This window comes from Pseudophryne corroboree, chromosome 4 (genome assembly GCF_028390025.1).
Source record: "Pseudophryne corroboree isolate aPseCor3 chromosome 4, aPseCor3.hap2, whole genome shotgun sequence".
Taxonomy (NCBI): Eukaryota; Metazoa; Chordata; class Amphibia; order Anura; family Myobatrachidae; genus Pseudophryne; species Pseudophryne corroboree.
This window is the reverse complement of record NC_086447.1, coordinates 87393036-87413353: the sequence shown is the minus strand read 5'-3', so window position 1 is coordinate 87413353 and position 20318 is coordinate 87393036. Positions and strand designations below refer to the sequence as shown.

Genomic DNA, 20318 nt, shown 5'->3' with positions numbered 1-20318 from the left:
GCCCATCTAGGAGTGGCACTGCAGTGTCACGCAGGCTGGCCCTTCCAAAAAACACTCCCCAAACAGCACATGACGCAAAGAAAAATGAAAGAAAAAAGAGGTGCAAGATGGAATTGTCCTTGGGCCCTCCCACCCACCCTTATGTTGTATAAACAGGACATGCACACTTTAACCAACCCATCATTTCAGTGACAGGGTCTGCCACACGACTGTGACTGAAATGACGGGTTGGTTTGGACCCCCACCAAAAAAGAAGCAATTAATCTCTCCTTGCACAAACTGGCTCTACAGAGGCAAGATGTCCACCTCATCATCATCCTCCGATTCATCACCGTGTACATCCCCCTCCTCACAGATTATCAATTCGTCCCCACTGGAATCCACCATCACAGCTCCCTGTGTACTTTGTGGAGGCAATTGCTGCTGGTGAATGTCTCCATGGAGGAATTGATTATAATTCATTTTAATGAACATCATCTTCTCCACATTTTCTGGAAGTAACCTCGTACGCCGATTGCTGACAAGGTGAGCGGCGGCACTAAACACTCTTTCGGAGTACACACTTGTGGGAGGGCAACTTAGGTAGAATAAAGCCAGTTTGTGCAAGGGCCTCCAAATTGCCTCTTTTTCCTGCCAGTATACGTACGGACTGTCTGACGTGCCTACTTGGATGCGGTCACTCATATAATCCTCCACCATTCTTTCAATGGGGAGAGAATCATATGCAGTGACAGTAGACGACATGTCCGTAATCGTTGTCAGGTCCTTCAGTCCGGACCAGATGTCAGCATCAGCAGTCGCTCCAGACTGCCCTGCATCACCGCCAGCGGGTGGGCTCGGAATTCTGAGCCTTTTCCTCGCACCCCCAGTTGCGGGAGAATGTGAAGGAGGAGATGTTGACAGGTCGCGTTCCGCTTGACTTGACAATTTTCTGACCAGCAGTTCTTTGAACCCCTGCAGACTTGTGTCTGCCGGAAAGAGAGATCCAAGGTAGGTTTTAAATCTAGGATCGAGCACGGTGGCCAAAATGTAGTGCTCTGATTTCAACAGATTGACCACCCGTGAATCCTTGTTAAGCGAATTAAGGGCTCCATCCACAAGTCCCACATGCCTAGCGGAATCGCTCTGTGTTAGCTCCTCCTTCAATGTCTCCAGCTTCTTCTGCAAAAGCCTGATGAGGGGAATGACCTGACTCAGGCTGGCAGTGTCTGAACTGACTTCACGTGTGGCAATTCAAAAGGTTGCAGAACCTTGCACAACGTTGAAATCATTCTCCACTGCGCTTGAGACAGGTGCATTCCACCTCCTATATCGTGCTCAGTTGTATAGGCTTGAATGGCCTTTTGCTGCTCCTCCAACCTCTGAAGCATATAGAGGGTTGAATTCCACCTCGTTACCACTTCTTGCTTCAGATGATGGCAGGGCAGGTTCAGGCGTTTTTGGTGTTGCTCCAGTCTTCTGTACGTGGTGCCTGTACGCCGAAAGTGTCCCGCAATTCTTCTGGCCACCGACAGCATCTCTTGCACGCCCCTCTCGTTTTTTAAATAATTCTGCACCACCAAATTCAAGGTATGTGCAAAACATGGGACGTGCTGGAATTTGCCCATATTTAATGCACACACAATATTGCTGGCGTTGTCCGATGCCACAAATCCACAGGAGAGTCCAATTGGGGTAAGCCATTCTGCGATGATCTTCCTCAGTTGCCGTAAGAGGTTTTTAGCTGTGTGCGTATTCTGGAAAGCGGTGATACAAAGCGTAGCCTGCCTAGGAAAGAGTTGGCGTTTGCGAGATGCTGCTACTGGTGCCGCCGCTGCTGTTCTTGCGGCGGGAGTCCATACATCTACCCAGTGGGCTGTCACAGTCATATAGTCCTGAGTCTGCCCTGCTCCACTTGTCCACATGTCCGTGGTTAAGTGGACATTGGGTACAACTGCATTTTTTAGGACATTGGTGAGTCTTTTTCTGAGGTCTGTGTACATTTTCGGTATCGCCTGCCTAGAGAAATGGAACCTAGATGGTATTTGGTACCGGGGACACAGTACCTCAAACAAGTCTATAGTTGGCTCTGCAGTAATGATGGATACCGGAACCACGTTTCTCACCGCCCAGGATGCCAAGGCCTCAGTTATCCGCTTTGCAGCAGGATGACTGCTGTGATATTTCATCTTCCTCGCAAAGGACTGTTGGACAGTCAATTGCTTGGTGGAAGTAGTAAAAGTGGTCTTACGACTTTCCCTCTGGGATGACCATCGACTCCCAGCAGCAACAACAGCAGCGCCAGCAGCAGTAGGCGTTACACGCAAGGATGCATCGGAGGAATCCCAGGCAGGAGAGGACTCGTCAGAATTGCCAGTGACATGGCCTGCAGGACTATTGGCATTCCTGGGGAAGGAGGAAATTGACACTGAGGGAGTTGGTGGGGTGGTTTGCATGAGCTTGGTTACTAGAGGAAGGGATTTACTGGTCAGTGGACTGCTTCCGCTGTCGCCCAAAGTTTTTGAACTTGTCACTGACTTATGATGAATGCGCTGCAGGTGACGTATAAGGGAGGATGTTCCGAGGTGGTTAACGTCCTTACCCCTACTTATTACAGCTTGACAAAGGCAACACACGGCTTGACAAATGTTGTCAGCATTTCTGTTGAAATACTTCCACACCGAAGAGCTGATTTTTTTGGTATTTTCACCAGGCATGTCAATGGCCATATTCCTCCCACGGACAACAGGTGTCTCCCCGGGTGCCTGACTTAAACAAACCACCTCACCATCAGAATCCTCCTGGTCAATTTCCTCCCCAGCGCCAGCAACACCTATATCCTCCTCATCCTGGTGTACTTCAACACTGACATCTTCAATCTGACTATCAGGAACTGGACTGCGGGTGCTCCTTCCAGCACTTGCAGGGGGCGTGCAAATGGTGGAAGGCGCATGCTCTTCACGTCCAGTGTTGGGAAGGTCAGGCATCGCAACCGACACAATTGGACTCTCCTTGTGGATTTGTGATTTCGAAGAACGCACAGTTCTTTGCTGTGCTTTTGCCAGCTTAAGTCTTTTCATTTTTCTAGCGAGAGGCTGAGTGCTTCCATCCTCATGTGAAGCTGAACCACTAGCCATGAACATAGGCCAGGGCCTCAGCCGTTCCTTGCCACTCCGTGTGGTAAATGGCATATTGGCAAGTTTACGCTTCTCCTCCGACGATTTTATTTTAGATTTTTGAGTCCTTTTTTTACTGATATTTGGTGTTTTGGATTTTACATGCTCTGTACTATGACATTGGGCATCGGCCTTGGCAGACGACGTTGATGGCATTTCATCGTCTCGGCCATGACTAGTGGCAGCAGCTTCAGCACGAGGTGGAAGTCGATCTTGATCTTTCCCTATTTTTGGAACCTCAACATTTTTGTTCTCCATATTTTAATAGGCACAACTAAAAGGCACCTCAGGTAAACAATGGAGATGGATGGATACTAGTATACTTATGGATGACGAGTGACTGCCGACACAGAGGTAGCTACAGCCGTGGACTACCGTACTGCGTCTGCTAGTATAGACTGGATGATAATGATATAAAAAATATATATATATATATCACTACTGCAGGACAGGTATACTGTTATGCACACCAGTGCCTGCAGGAATGTATTGGTGTCTGAACTGTTATGCACACCAGTGCCTGCAGGAATGTACTGGTGTCTGAACTGTTATGCACACCAGTGCCTGCAGGAATGTACTGGTGTCTGAACGGATAGGGATGCAAAACAAATGAACTCACAGACAGACTGGGGAATATGACATTACGTACACAGAAGGTGATAGGATAACAAAATAAACACAAAGTGAATAGAGAAGCCCAGAGGCTAAGAAACTGGGTGTCTCCCTATTATTAGGAATGCTCAGATGAAAAAAGCAAGATGTTGTGTTTTAATACGTAGAGAACCCGAAATGCTGTTGCTAAGGGCAACAGCAAAACCCTAAAGGGTTACCAACGGGTGTGGCAGTAAACTCCTTGGTCAGAGATGGAATGATAGACACAAGGAGAGTCTCCACAATCCTAATCCTCACTTGCAGTGCACAGGTTCAGCTTACTGCCACTAAACTGAATACCTGAACACCTTGCACAGTGAGACAGGATTTAGGCAGGCAGTCTGAGAATACAGCCGCAAACCTGCTAAGTTCACAGAGTAGCAAAAGAACCCCAGCAGGTTAAACGACTGACTCCAGTCTTACTGCTAGGTCTGGGTTGGCAGAGTGTAGTACCAAATCCCCAGGCCTATTTGCAGTAAGCAACAACAAATACAAAGCTACACAGTACTGGCTAACTTTCAGGAGCTGACTAACCAACAAAGAATCAGCAGCATCTGCTTAACCTGAGAAGAGGCCTTATAAAGCAGGTGCTGTCCACGCCCCACTCAGACCTCACAGACTGTGATCACAAAAACCAGCACCGGATCCCCTGCCATGCACCGAGCCTGTAACCACTGCACAGCAAAAGACCCGAACCGGAGTATCAGCTGCGCTCAGGTTACTCCGCTAGCACTTGTCTCCCGGTTGCCATGACGACGTGGCAGCACAGGGCAGGAGACCCTAACATATATATTATATAATGACGGACCTGCTGGACACTGTCAGCAGCAGACTCCTAAACTACTAGTATGAAGAAGATAGAAGAAAAAAAACCCACCACAGGTAGGTATACAATTATGGACGAGCACTGCCGACACAGAGGTAGCTACAGCCGTGGACTACCGTACTGCATCTGCTAGTATAGACTGGATGATAATGATATAAAAAATATATATATATCACTGCTGCAGGACAGGTATATATTATATAATGACGGACCTGCTGGACACTGTCAGCAGCAGACTCCTAAACTACTAGTATGAAGAAGTTAGAAAAAAAAACCCCACCACAGGTAGGTATACAATTATGGACGAGCACTGCCGACACAGAGGTAGCTACAGCCATGGACTACCGTACTGCGTCTGCTAGTATAGACTGGATGATAATGATATAAAAAATATATATATATCACTACTGCAGGACAGGTATATATTATATAATGACAGACCTGCTGGACACTGTCAGCAGCAGACTCCTAAACTACTAGTATGAAGAAGATAGAAAGAAAAAAAACCACCACAGGTAGGTATACAATTATGGACGAGCACTGCCGACACAGAGGTAGCTACAGCCGTGGACTACCGTACTGCGTCTGCTAGTATAGACTGGATGATAATGATATAAAAAATATATATATATCACTACTGCAGGACAGGTATATATTATATAATGACGGACCTGCTGGACACTGTCAGCAGCAGACTCCTAAACTACTAGTATGAAGAAGATAGAAAAAAAAACCACCGCAGGTAGGTATACAATTATGGACGAGCACTGCCGACACAGAGGTAGCTACAGCCGTGGACTACCGTACTGCGTCTGCTAGTATAGACTGGATGATAATGATATAAAAAATATATATATATCACTACTGCAGGACAGGTATATATTATATAATGACGGACCTGCTGGACACTGTCAGCAGCAGACTCCTAAACTACTAGTATGAAGAAGATAGAAAGAAAAAAAACCCACCACAGGTAGGTATACAATTATGGACGAGCACTGCCGACACAGAGGTAGCTACAGCCGTGGACTACCGTACTGCATCTGCTAGTATAGACTGGATGATAATGATATAAAAAATATATATATATCACTACTGCAGGACAGGTATATATTATATAATGACGGACCTGCTGGACACTGTCAGCAGCAGACTCCTAAACTACTAGTATGAAGAAGATAGAAAAAAAACCCACCACAGGTAGGTATACAATTATGGACGAGCACTGCCGACACAGAGGTAGCTACAGCCGTGGACTACCGTACTGCGTCTGCTAGTATAGACTGGATGATAATGATATAAAAAATATATATATATCACTACTGCAGGACAGGTATATATTATATAATGACGGACCTGCTGGACACTGTCAGCAGCAGACTCCTAAACTACTAGTATGAAGAAGATAGAAAAAAAAACCACCGCAGGTAGGTATACAATTATGGACGAGCACTGCCGACACAGAGGTAGCTACAGCCGTGGACTACCGTACTGCGTCTGCTAGTATAGACTGGATGATAATGATATAAAAAATATATATATATATCACTACTGCAGGACAGGTATATATTATATAATGACGGACCTGCTGGACACTGTCAGCAGCAGACTCCTAAACTACTAGTATGAAGAAGATAGAAAGAAAAAAAAACCACCACAGGTAGGTATACAATTATGGACGAGCACTGCCGACACAGAGGTAGCTACAGCCGTGGACTACCGTACTGCATCTGCTAGTATAGACTGGATGATAATGATATAAAATATATATATATATCACTACTGCAGGACAGGTATATATTATATAATGACGGACCTGCTGGACACTGTCAGCAGCAGACTCCTAAACTACTAGTATGAAGAAGATAGAAAAAAAAACCCACCACAGGTAGGTATACAATTATGGACGAGCACTGCCGACACAGAGGTAGCTACAGCCGTGGACTACCGTACTGCGTCTGCTAGTATAGACTGGATGATAATGATATAAAAAATATATATATATCACTACTGCAGGACAGGTATATATTATATAATGACGGACCTGCTGGACACTGTCAGCAGCAGACTCCTAAACTACTAGTATGAAGAAGATAGAAAAAAAAACCCACCACAGGTAGGTATACAATTATGGACGAGCACTGCCGACACAGAGGTAGCTACAGCCGTGGACTACCGTACTGCGTCTGCTAGTATAGACTGGATGATAATGATATAAAAAATATATATATATATCACTACTGCAGGTATATATTATAATATAATGAATGACGGACCTGCTGGACACTGTCTGTCAGCAGAATGCATTTATAGAATAAAAAAAAAAAACACCACACGAGTGTTTAACTTTTTCAGGCAGACAATATACTGGTGGTCACTGGTCAGTCACACTGGCAGCAAAAGTGTGCACTGTTATGTACTCCTGCTATAACTGCTCCCCAGTCTCCCCCACAATTAAGCTGTGTGAGCAGTGAGCACTCAGTACAGTCAGATATACATAGATGATATTATCATGCAGCACACTGAGGCTGAGCACAGATATGGTATGTGACTGTGTATCGTTTTTTTTCAGGCAGAGAACGGATTTTAAATAATAAATAAAACTGGTGGTCACTAGTATAACTATCAGCAAAACTCTGCACTCTCTGAGTACTCCTAATGCTCCCCAAAATTACTAAAATTAAATTACTAGTAAATCAAGTGGCTCACTCTCTATCTAAACGGAGAGGACGCCAGCCACGTCCTCTCCCTATCAATCTCAATGCACGTGTGAAAATGGCGGCGACGCGCGGCTCCTTATATAGAATCCGAGTCTCGCGATAGAATACGAGCCTCGCGAGAATCCGACAGCGGGATGATGACGTTCGGGCGCGCTCGGGTTAGCCGAGCAAGGCGGGAAGATCCGAGTCTGCCTCGGACCCGTGTAAAAAGGCTGAAGTTCGGGGGGGTTCGGATTCCGAGGAACCGATCCCGCTCATCTCTAGTTATATAGTACAAATACCCTGTGATATACATCCAGTCTTTACTGTGCATTGTTATATCAAACTTAGTATTACTCTGTATTGCTAGTCCAGTGCAGTTTTATTGCATGTCATAATTTCTGCATTGTACAGTGTGACTACTATGTGTGTGTGCATATAGCTGCTGTGTGACCTCCATTACGTGTATCTCACTCAGATTCTCAACCTCAAATCCTTGAACAAATTTGTGAGGGTCTCCAAGTTTCGTATGGAAACTTTTCGCTCTATTGTTCTGGCCTTGGAACCTGGGGATTATATGGTCTCCCTGGACATACAGGATGCTTACCTGCATATTCCCATTGCAGTGTCGCATCAGCAATACCTGAGGTTTGTGATTGGCAGCCTCCATTACCAATTTCGGGCGTTAACTTTTGGTTTGACCACGTCTCCGCGAGTTTTCTCCAAGGTCATAACAGTAATGACGGCTGTACTCCGCCGTCAAGGGGTCAGGATCCTACCGTACCTGGACATCTTGTTGATCCTGGCAAATTCCACAGAAATTCTCCTACGCCATCTGGATCTGACTATCCAGTTTCTGCGAGCCCACAGGTGGCTCATCAACTGGAAGATATCTTTCCTGGTTCCTGCACAGAGCATGGTGCGCCTGGGGGCGTTGTTGGACACTCACAACCAGCAGTTGTTCTTGTCTCAGGAGAAAGTCCTGAAGCTTCAGGACAGGATTCGATGCTTCCTATCTCGTCCGCAAGTGTCGATACATTCAGCAATGCAAGTGCTAGGTCTCATGGTGTCGGCTTTCGACATGGTGGAGTTCGCTCAATTCCATTCCCGCCCTCTGCAGAAGCTAATTCTTGCCAAGTGGGATGGCCTGTCTCACTGGATCAGATCTCAAATGATCTCCTTGTCTCCGGAGGTCCGTCTGTCACTGAACTGGTGGCTTCAAGACCAACGATTGAGCAAGGGTCGTCCCTTTTGGATCTCCAACTGGGTCCTTCTGACGACTGATGTCAGTCTGAGAGGTTGGGGCGCGGTGTTGGAGCAACACTCCCTTCAGGGTCGGTGGACCAAGGAAAAGTCTCTCCTCCCGATAAACATTTTGGAATTGCGGGCGGTGTTCAACTCATTGAACTTGGCCCAACATTTAATACAGAACAGACCTGTTCAAGTACAGTTGGACAACGCCACCACAGTGGCATACATCAATCATCAAGGCGGCACTCGAAGCCCCATGGCAATGAAGGAAGTATCACGGATCCTTCAGTGGGCGGAATGTCATCTGCCAGCCATATCCGCAGTGTACATTCCGGGGGTCCTAAACTGGGAAGCGGACTTTCTCAGTCGTCAGGACATACACGCCGGAGAGTGGAGCCTCCATCCAGAAGTGTTTCAACTCCTCGTGCACAGGTGGGGCCTTCCAGATGTGGACCTGATGGCATCTCGACACAATCACAAGGTTCCGGTCTTCAGAAAAAGGACAAGGGATCCTCAAGCAGCGTTCGTGGACGCACTGGCAATTCCATGGAACTTTCAGCTGCCATACGTGTTCCCTCCGGTTTCACTCCTACCCAGAGTAATACGGAAGTTCAAGCAAGAAGGAGGAATCCTACTTCTGATCGCTCCCGCGTGGCCCATATGGCATTGGTTCTCAGACCTTCAGGGTCTCTCGATAGAGCGTCCTCTTCTACTTCCACAGCGCCCAGATCTCCTCGTTCAGGGCCCCTGTGTATATCAGGATTTAGCCCGTTTGGCTTTGACGGCATGGCATGGCTCTTGAAGCTTCTATCTTGAGGGCCAAAGGATTTTCTGAGGCGGTCATTCAAACCACGTTGAAGGCCCGGAAACTGGATTCTGCTCGGATTTACCATAGGGTCTGGAACTCTTACTTTGCTTGGTGTGCATCTAACAATAATGACGCTTACAAGTTTAGCACGGCCAAACTTTTGGCCTTTCTACAACAGGGCCTAGACTTGGGCCTTCGTCTGGCCTCCATCAAGGTTCATATTTCTGCCTTGTCGGCTTGGTTCCAGAGAAAAATTGCGACTTTACCTGATGTACATACGTTCACTCAGGGTGTGATACAGATTCAACCTCCCTTTATCCTGCCTGTGGCTCGTTGGGACTTGTCGGTAGTTTTGTAGGCGTTGCAAGGGCTTTCTCTTAAGGTATTGTTTCTGCTGGCTATTGCCTCTGCTAGAAGGGTGTCGGATTTGGGTGCCTTGTCTTGTAGGTCACCATATCTGATTTTTCACCGTGATCAGGCGGTTCTTAGAACACGTCCCGGGTCTTTACCACCTTAATCAGGAGATTGTGGTTCCGGCCTTTAGTTTTCCTGAGTTGTCTTCCAGAGAACGGTCTTTGGATATGGTACAGGCTCTCCAGATCTACGTGAAGAGAACTACCTCCATCAGGAAGTCTGATTCTCTCTTTGTTCTGTTTGGTTTTCACAAATATGGCTGGCCTGCTCACAAGCAGACCCTGGCCAGATGGATTATAATGGTGATTGCACATGCTTATGTACAGGCTGGCCTTCCAGCTCCTGCTACCATAAAGGCCCATTTTACTTGGCTGTTGGACCTTCTTGGGCGGTTCTCCGTGGTGCGACCCTTGAACAATTGTGCAAGGCGGCTACGTGGTCCTCAGTGAACACGTGCATAAGGTTCTATGCCTTCGATACTTCCGCCTCCCAGGATGCTTTCTTTGTACACCGGGTTCTTGTGCCCGCTACAGTGCATCCCCTCCCATAAGGAACTGCTGTAGGACATTCCCAATGTCATTCCCTGTGGAGCCCAGTGTACCCCGCAGAAGAAAACGAGATTTATGGTAAGAACTTACCATTGTTAAATCTCTTTCTGCGATTTACACTGTGCTCCACAGGGCGCCCACCCTGACGCACTTAGCTTCTTTGGGTTGGTATGGCATTAGCCGCTGACACTTTCTCCTGTCGTGAGAATGTGGTGTATGTGGCTACTAACAGTTGTCGTTTCTTTTACCTGCTCCTGCATTGGACTGGTTAACAAAAACTGAGCTCCTGTGCACGGAGACGGGGTTATAGAGGAGGCGATGCTAGGCATTCTGGGAAGAAGGTCAAAGCTTTGTGCCTGTTGGTGCCCCTGATCAATATCCTACTCTACGCCCCAATGTCATTCCCTGTGGAGTCCAGTGTACCTCGCAGAAAGAGATTTAACAACGGTTCTTACCATAAATCTTGTTTTCTTCAGGCATAGACACCTATTTAGGCCACGCCCCTATTACATTACCGGGACCTGGCATGGCCTTCTACGCCTCTGACTACGCTGCCCAGCTGCCAGTAAGTGAGAGAGGAGAGGGCCTGGTTGGAGACTGCACATGGGCCCCCTCCTCTTTTAATACCCCTGTTTTGATATATAGTCACTATGGGCAACTTCACAACTGGTCCACTTTTCTACTTTTTTTCTCAGCCACTAGATCCCATAATGTTTATTCGTAACTTGTACAAAGAGAACACTAAAGTACATTGAGCATACACTTTCCCTTGTAAAAAGACACTATTCTCCTTATCTCCTCTTATCTTATCAGAATTAACTGATCAGTAGTTAATGGCTTTAGATGAAGATACTATGTAATCTACAACTTCTAAATCAGTTAGCAGATCACATTGATTCTTCCTAAATACAAAGGAAATGGAATAGCTAAAAAAAATTTTTTTAATTAATTAACCACTTTTGCCGCAGATATAAAATAACATCTGTCAGGACGACGCGTTTCACAAGAAATATTTCACCCATTTTTCAGCACAGATTGCTTTTAACAATGAATAAACAAGCGATTGAATTAACTGATTAACGAGCATAGTATTGAACAACTGAATATCAGGTATTTTAACATGACTTTGACACTTCGTGCTCTTCTCGTCCCCAGAGTGTAACCAGACTGGAGGAGATGTGCAGTGTTCCTGTGAAGACGGGTACAGCTGGCCTGACACTATATGTAACTCGTACAGTATTTGTTCCACATCCAATGCAAGCAATTGCAACTGTATAAAAGGCACAAGCATCCCTTCTCAGTCGTGTCATATTAATCCAGGTAAGAGGAAGTGAACCCACTGGTTCCCTATTACCAAATCTTGCATCATGATGACTTACTTTGTGACACAGTAGGCTTGGTCATATGAACATAGGCCCTCATTCTGAGTTGATCGCTAGCTGCCGTTATTCGCTGCGTAACGATCAGTTATAAAAACTGTAAATCTGCGCATGCGTATGCACCACAATGCGCACACGCGTCGTACGAGTACAAAGAGCATCATGGTTTTGCACAGGTTCTAGCGACGCTTTCAGTCGCACTGGCGGACGCAGGGAGATTGACAGGAAGTGGGAGTTTCTGGGTGTCAACTGACCGTTTTCTGGGAGTGTTTGGAAAAACACAGGCGTGGCCGGGCGTTTGCTGGGCGGGTATCTGATGTCATTACCGCGTCACTCGTCGCGGCAATCATCGCACAGGATAAGTAACTACAGGGCTGGTCTTGTTCTGCATAAAATGTGATTGCTGCCGCTCGGCTGCACAGGCGTTCGCACTCCTGCAAAGCGAAAATACACTCCCCCGTGGGCGGCGACTATGCGTTTGCACGGCTGCTAAAAACAGCTAGCGAGCGATCAACTCAGAATGAGGGGCAAAACGCGCTCTACTTCTGATTGTTCATGTTACATCTGCGTACAAACAGCCGTGACCTTCTAGAGGATGGCTTCCTGACGGCCCGGGGGCGTTTAATATAAGTTATATACCTTTATTATTGCCCATCGACTAGTTATCCTTATTAATGCTTAAGAGCCAGTGGTGTCGCCACACTGCGGACACGTCTATGTGCCCCCATTATGGCCCAGGTCCCTTTGCGCAAGAAGTTGCAAGTATGGAATGTGTGCATGATTGTGCAGTAGAAAATGGTGCAAGTTACGTGGAAAAAAGCGTGCAAAATGCGTTTGCTTTGGCCTACATGAGCTTCATTAAAATGCCTAGATTATGTAACGTTTGCAAAACTTTAAGATGGTGTAAAAATCTGATTGCCTTGCTGGGTCAAAAGCAAGACCTCCGCTTACACAGGAACGTCTTCGTAGTCCCTACCTTGCGATATGTGTCACGCATAGTGAGGGTCATCATTACATTTGGGATGTCTTCATCCAACCTTGGCCCAGATTTATCAAGCTTTGGAGACTGATAAATTGCATGGTGATAAAGTACCAACAAACCAGCTCCTAACTGCCATGTCTCAGGCTGCGTTTGAAAAATGACAGTAAGGAGCTGATTGGCTGGTACTTTATCACCATGCAATTCCTCTTCAAGACTTGATAAATCTGGGCCCTTGTCTGACCAGATTGGGCTATCATCTGCTGCAAAGCGATAGGTATCCCACAGTCAGCAGCATCACAATATGCGGAACTTAGTGCAACTATATTTTTGGTATCTTCACATCTCTGTTATACCCCTTTCACACCAGTACCTCTGAACACGGGTTATTGGCACATGAACGCTCATAACCAGTGTTCATGTGCGGTATGAAAGGGTACCGGGCTGAAATACCGGGTCCAGTGACCCGGTATTTCAACCCTGCTCTTGACCAGGGTTGAACCCGTGTTCAACTAGGCTCAATGTGCGGTGTGAACGGGAGCCGGGTCAATGGGCAGTACGGATGGTGTAATGCAGAGGTTCTCAAACTCGGTCCTCGGGAGCCCACACAGGGCATGTTTTGCAGGTCTCCTCACAGAATCACAAGTGACATAATTAGCTCCACCTGTGGACCTTTTAAAATGTGGCAGTGAGTAATTAATACATCTGTGCACCTGCTGGGTTACCTGCAAAACATGCACTGTGTGGACTCCCGAGGACCGAGTTTGAGAACCTCTGGTGTAATGGTTAGCATTACTGCCTCACAGCACTGAGGTCATGGGTGCAATTCCCACCATGGCCCTAACTGTGTGGAGTTTGTATATTCTCCCCGTACTTGTGTGGGTTTCCTCCCACAATCCAAAAAATATACTGGTAGGTTAATTGGCTCCCAACAATATTAACCCTAGTGTGAATGTGTGTGTGTGTGTGTGTGTGTGTGTGTGTGTGTGTGTGTGTGTGTGTGTGTGTGTGTGTGTGTACATGTGATAGGGAATATAGAGTGTAAGCTCCACTGTGGCAGGGACTGATGTGAATGGGCAAATATTCTCTGTACAGCGCTGCGGAATATGTGTGCGCTGTATAAATAACTGGTAATAAATAAATAATACATAATAATAAATAATGCTCCCCGGCTCCCGTTCACTCTCTATGTATAGGCGGCGCTTGGAGATCATGTGATCTCTAGCGCCGTCACCGCTGATGTCAGCAACCCGGCAATATGCCGGGCTGCTGACTGCGGTATACAAGGCGTCTTACCCGGGAATGTCCCTGCATGATCCCGGGACCGTATTCCCGGGTAAGACCCTGCATTTTTGGTGTGAACTGGGTATTATTCTTTTAGAGCATTTAATTACCTCCTTTTCTCTAAGGGGTAGATTTATCAAAGCTTGGAGAGAGATACAGTGGAGGGAGATAAAGTACCAACCAGCCAACCAACCAACCAGCTCCTAACTGTCATTTTTCAAACACATCTTGTAACATGGCAGTTAGGAGCTGATTGGTTGGTACTTTATCTCTTTCCACTTTATCCCTCTCCAAGCTTTGATAAATCTAGCCATAAATATGCTATAAGTCATTTTAAATAAAACTCCCTTTTTTAGATTTTATGTCTTATTTTATTCTAGTGAATATCCAACTGAGTTTAAGAATCCTGGAAACCTTTTCAACAGATTTTGCCGACTCAACATCAGCCCTGTACATTAAATACAAAAGAGATCTGGAATATCAGGTATTAGAGCTCTAATCTGCAGATGATATGAATATACGATAAGTACTGTATATTGTCAAATATTTCCTGTAGGTTAGATAGAACCGACGTCCTTACATACTGTACATCTGAAGAGCACACTACCGACGGCTACATCCTGCTCACCTCTAAATCCCGACAGTCGGCATGGCAACTAGCAGGCACTATTCCCACTCGTCAGTGTCCACGACACCCACAGAGTGGGAACAGAAACCGTGCCCGCAGCGTGTACAGATTGACACCATAATTTTGAATGTCATAATGTCAACATGGTTAAAATGTCGACACCCACAAAATGGTGACAGTTAACATGCCAACATATAAAATGTTGACACAGTCAAAATGTCAACAGTAGAAATTTTAGAGTTTAGAATTAGGGTTTAGCGATTTAGGGGCTAGGGTTTAAGATTAGAGTTTAGTGTTAGGGTTTAGGATTGGTGTTTAGGGTTAGGGTGTAATGTTAGGATTAGGCATAGGGTTAGGCTTAAAATTGGGTGTCGACTTTAACTGTCAAAATTAAAGTGTCAGTATTATGACTGCCGACATTGTGATGGTGGACAAAGCATACCAAAAACCCATCACACAGCCTAAAAGGTAATAATATATTCCAGTTAAATAACAACATGTAATCCAGCGCAAACCTTTTAGGATATGGTCAAATCCAAATTTATGTTATCAATAATATGAGTCTTAGCAAAAAAAAGTCCAAGAGATATAAAGTCCACGGATAAAGTTCATGCTGTAGTCATAACTACTGTAGGTCAAAAAGAAACCTTCCGACACCTCCACTTCCACAGATGTTTTCCTGCTTTCCTCAAACTCCCACAATTTCCGCCATCACATCGCAAGGAGAAAAGAGGAAAAGAGGATCCTCTATAGTGGAATACCATTTTATTCAATAGCAGGTGACTTCAAACGATTACAAAGCATAAACTATCCACCAGCAATAAAACAAGGCAGCGTACCAGATTTAGCGGGTTGACAGAGCACCCTATGATCAGATGAAAGCAATAACCAGGATCGGGTGGTCTTCAGTATGTCGACTGACGGGATCCCGGCGCACAGTATACCGGCGCCGGGATCCCGACAGCCGGCATACCGACACTTATTCTCCCTCGTGGGGGTCCACGACCCCCCTGGAGGGAGAATAAAATAGCGTAGCGCGCCACCGTGCCCGTAGCGTGGTGAGCGCAGCGAGCCCGCAAGGGGCTCATTTGCGCTCGCCACACTGTCGGTAAGCCGGCGGTCGGGCTCCCGGCGCCGGTATGCTGGTCGCCGGGAGCCCGACCGCGGCATATCGTAGTGAACCCACCAGGATCTCCTGGGAACTGGAACCTGGAATTCTTGTAGTTATATACTGTATAATGCCTACATCTTCTCTGTTTCATTCCTCTCTTTGTCCTAACAAAGAGCTACAGACAGGGGCCACACTTGCTGCGTTATACCTTTATACTGTCATGAGCACTTTGATGACTTCTAACATCCTCATATATCTTAGATGTTGTAGATGTGCATAACACTGAATACTGTATATACTGTACTGTAGGATAACAATGGGTTACATAACCAAAAATGATGCTGCATTAGGAAAACCTGTAGATCTACTAAAGACAATCCCGAGTTGCAATTATTCCAAAATTGAGCCAATTTAAGTAAAATGTTTGAATAAAAACTGAAGCATTTATAAAAAATGTAAACTATGGTTTACTTTGTTTTTGGTTTTTTTTCTCCCCAGTTTAATAACGCCTATAAATCTCTGCCCGGTTTCCAATCAGCAACCATTTCAGATTTCAGGTAAGAGTAAGTTTAAAAGGTCTCTCTGTGGATCTAAGGGGTCTATTTACTAAGCCTTAGATGGAGAGAAAGTAGACGCAGATAAAATAGCAACCAATCAGCTCCTAACTGCCACATTACAGGCTGTGTTTGAAAGCGGACAGGTGCTGGTTGGCTGATACTTTATCTCCGTTCACTTTATTTCCTTCTGAGGCTTAGAACATAGGCCCAAATGTATTAAGCCTTAAAAAGTGATAACGTGGAGACAGATACAGGGGTCTATTCATGAAGTAGTGAAAAGTGGGGAGATGTGAGCCAGTGGAGAAGTTGCTCATGGCAACCAATCAGCATTGGAGTAACATTTATAATTTGCATACTATACAATTGTACGGAGCAGCTGATTGGTTGCCATGGGCAACTTCTCCACATGCTCACTTCTCCACTCTTATCACTGCTTCGTGAATAGACCCCATAGAGTGATAAATGACCAGCCAACCAGCTCCTGTCATTTTTCAAACCCAGCCTGTAACGTGACAGTCAGGAAGCTGATTGGCTCGTCATTTATCACTCTTTATCCGTCTCCACTTAAAGCTTAATGCATTTGGGCCATAGACCCCAATGTTTATTGTCCAAGAAATTTAACGAAACAAAAATTTGGGAAAAGCTTGCTTAAAAATAATTGATAATTGTGTGTGCCGCTCGGACATTCAGCACACATCTCATACCCCAATGTGTACCGTAAATGTCACAGTAAAGGAAGGTCACCCCAGGATTTCCCAAATGATGCCTAGGGGTCTAATCATGAAGTGAGCAAGTGGAGAAGTTGCCCATGGCAACCAATCAGCATTGAAGTAACAGTTATAATTTGCATACTATACAATTGTACAGAGCAGCTGATTGGTTGCCATGAGCAACTTCTCCACAGGCTCGCCTCTCCACTCTTTTAGAGAAAAGTGATCTAAGCTTTGCATCCAGCTGGTGACAGCTCCTGTATGTTTGGTCCTGGGATTTGCTATATAGAGATAACCTGTATCCAGTGTCAGCGCTGCGTGTTATTATCAAATTAAGTTTTCTATAATGTTTTCTTCAATTTCAGACCTGGGAGTATTATAGCGGATTACACTGTTGTCACTGAACCCGTCACTGCTTCAGCAATCGCATCAGCCAACCAGGCTCTTATATCCACACTCAGCACGAACTACACTGTCGACTCAGTAATTCGAACTGTACTGACAGGTAATACTTATGACCTTTGTTTTACAAGCAGGACAATTGTTTTATAATCTCGGTGCTGTTACACGGTCGAGTCACATTATTATGACCACCTCCTACATTTGGCGTCGGCAGCGCGTAGCCAAGGAAGCACGTCACGTGTGTGAGCTGGCTTGGTGGGTATATAAGGTGTGCGATAGGTCGTCTACACACATATCAATCATTGCTGTCATGGGTAAAAGGGGCAATTTATCCCAGTTGCAAAAAAGGGATGATTATCGGCTTTCGGCTCCAAACTGGCATGTTACAGGCTGTGTTTGAAAAATGACAACTAGAAGCTGATTGGTTGGTAGTTTCTCTCTCCCCACTTTATCTCTCTACAAGGCTTAGTACATCTACTCCACTGTATAATGAAGCTATATAATATAATAGTAACACGAGACACAGAGAAGCAGGGATTAAGCGGTCTGGATTGGGGGGGAGGGGGGGCAGGGATGTGGCGTTACGTATTGCGTTCTCTAGAGAAATGGGTGAAGCGTGGCCCTGAAGTCTAGCCTCACTGTGAAACGCGTCGACTTAGACCCACCACCTGCAGTGTAATGCCGCAATGTGGGAGGTTGGCCTGGTGGAAATTCCGGGAGAGTATGCAAATTATGCACTGGGTACTACTGTGCTTGCAGACAAGCACAGTCCTAATGTTACAAAACAGAATTTTAGATCTGAATTCCACCACACTTTTCTAAATTAGGTTATTTGCTGCCAGTTCTCCACCGTTGCTTTTACAGTAGACGGGAATGGGCAGTGCCTGATCAGCCATTATGCAGATTAGGGCCCCAGGACTTGAGAGGGGCGGGGGCACCACGCAGTTGGCAGCCAGAGCATAAAATGAATACTATTCATTTCATGTTGGCAGAGGCTTATTAGTTATCCAGTCGTCCCACTGTGGTGTTGAGGGAAAAGTTCTTAAAGTGACTTTGAAATACTGTAGCTATGTTCATGTAACCATATGTAACTTAGGGGGGCATTTACTAAGCAGTGATAAGAGCGGAGAAGTGAGCCAGTGGAGAAGTGGCCCCATCAACCAATCAGCAGCTCTGTATCACTTTATAGTATGCAAAGTATAGATGTTACCTCAGTGCTGATTGGTTGCCATGGGCACTGCTCCACTGGCTCACTTCTCTGCTCTTATCACTGCTTAGTAAATGTCCCCCTTAGTACTAAAACCGTTACTTTTGTACATTGTGCTACAGCGCCAGAGGTACAGTAGTTTGAAGGGCTGCATGCGATTATTCTCAGAGACTTCCTCATATTCTTGAAAACCAAAGACTACTTTACATGCCACAAACATCCCTAGATCATTAGATGCCAAGATCAAACAGGTCAGTTATATAACCTTTGTTACCTGCAGGGACGCCGAGAGGAGGGGGGGGGGGGATACTGGTTACTGGGGCCCAGGTCTGTTGGAGCGGCCCAGGTCAGCTGCTGAGGGGGACAAATGCTCCCTTTGCAGTGGTGCCATGCCTCCTGAATTTGGCCACTCCCCCCAGTACCCGAGCCCCACTCAGCTCTAGGCTGCCCTGGTTATTTGCATATGCACAGTACAGTATGATTGGCGATTTTCTCAGTACACATACACAACATGCTCTGTGTTAGAAACACTACAACCATGTGAACCTAGGGCGTCTGAAAGGTTTAATTGGGCTCCGGGAATTGGCCTAATAGCGGTGATACTGGAGTAACTTAATTTTGTAATTGTTTTTCTTATTTCCACAGGCTACAGCAGCATCACAGTAAACCCAGCAAATATCTTCACCAATGACACAGTGAACCTGACGTGCATATCCAGTATCGCCACTTATAACAACGTCTCGTGGTATTACAATAAAACCCAAAAGATCAGTAACAGTTCATACAGTTGGTATACCACAGCTGTCGTAGGGGGTGCGGTACAGTCCACGTTAACGATATTTCGTGCATCATTCAACGATATCGGTAAGGACCTAGGAGACTTGCCCTAGTTTGGTGTGCAAGTGATAGTAATAATATTAGGTATTAAAATGTTGTGCCGTCACCAGTATTGAATGCAACATGTTACATTGGGCATGATTCAGAGGTGGACCCAAGTTGCGTCAGTGCTGCGTCTTCGATCATAGCAGTTATGCAAATGCTGCAGGCACCGCCTTTTGTAATGAAACGTCCCCCGATCCACTGCATGCGTCCGAAAATGGTGGAAGAGTTGTGCGTTCAGTGTACAGTACAGTGTATTATATGGTGCAAAAGTTGTGCGTTCGGTGTGTAGTGTATTAAATGGTGGAAGAGTTGTGCATTCAATGTATAGTGTAATAAATGTAAGCGTTGTGTGTTCAATGTATAGTGTATTAAATGGTGGAAGAGTTGTGCATTCAAGCGTTGTGTGTTCAGTGTATAGTGTATTAAATGGTGGAAGAGTTGTGTGTTCAGTGTATAGTGTATTAAATGGTGGAAGAGTTGTGCATTCAATGTATAGTGTAATAAATGTAAGCGTTGTGTGTTCAATGTATAGTGTATTAAATGGTGGAAGAGTTGTGCGTTCAATGTATAGTGTATTAAATGGTGGAAGAGTTGTGCGTTCAATGTATAGTGTATTAAATGGTGGAAGAGTTGTGCATTCAATGTATAGTGTAATAAATGTAAGCGTTGTGTGTTCAATGTATAGTGTATTAAATGGTGGAAGAGTTGTGCGTTCAATGTATAGTGTATTAAATGGTGGAAGAGTTGTGCGTTCAATGTATAGTGTATTAAATGGTGGAAGAGTTGTGCGTTCAATGTATAGTGTATTAAATGGTGGAAGAGTTGTG

General features: G+C 45.5%; 1 protein-coding gene across 1 annotated transcript in view; it reads left to right on the top strand.

Annotated features, from left to right (window-relative positions):
* Positions 1–20318, top strand: part of LOC134908956 (adhesion G protein-coupled receptor F5-like) — a 306960-nt gene that overhangs the window by 259292 nt on the left and 27350 nt on the right. The window contains exons 5-9 of the mRNA XM_063915240.1: positions 11508–11672; positions 14375–14478; positions 16232–16290; positions 17366–17505; positions 19255–19473. Coding sequence (XP_063771310.1) covers positions 11508–11672; positions 14375–14478; positions 16232–16290; positions 17366–17505; positions 19255–19473 — 687 coding nt within the window. The remainder of the gene's footprint in view (positions 1–11507; positions 11673–14374; positions 14479–16231; positions 16291–17365; positions 17506–19254; positions 19474–20318) is intronic.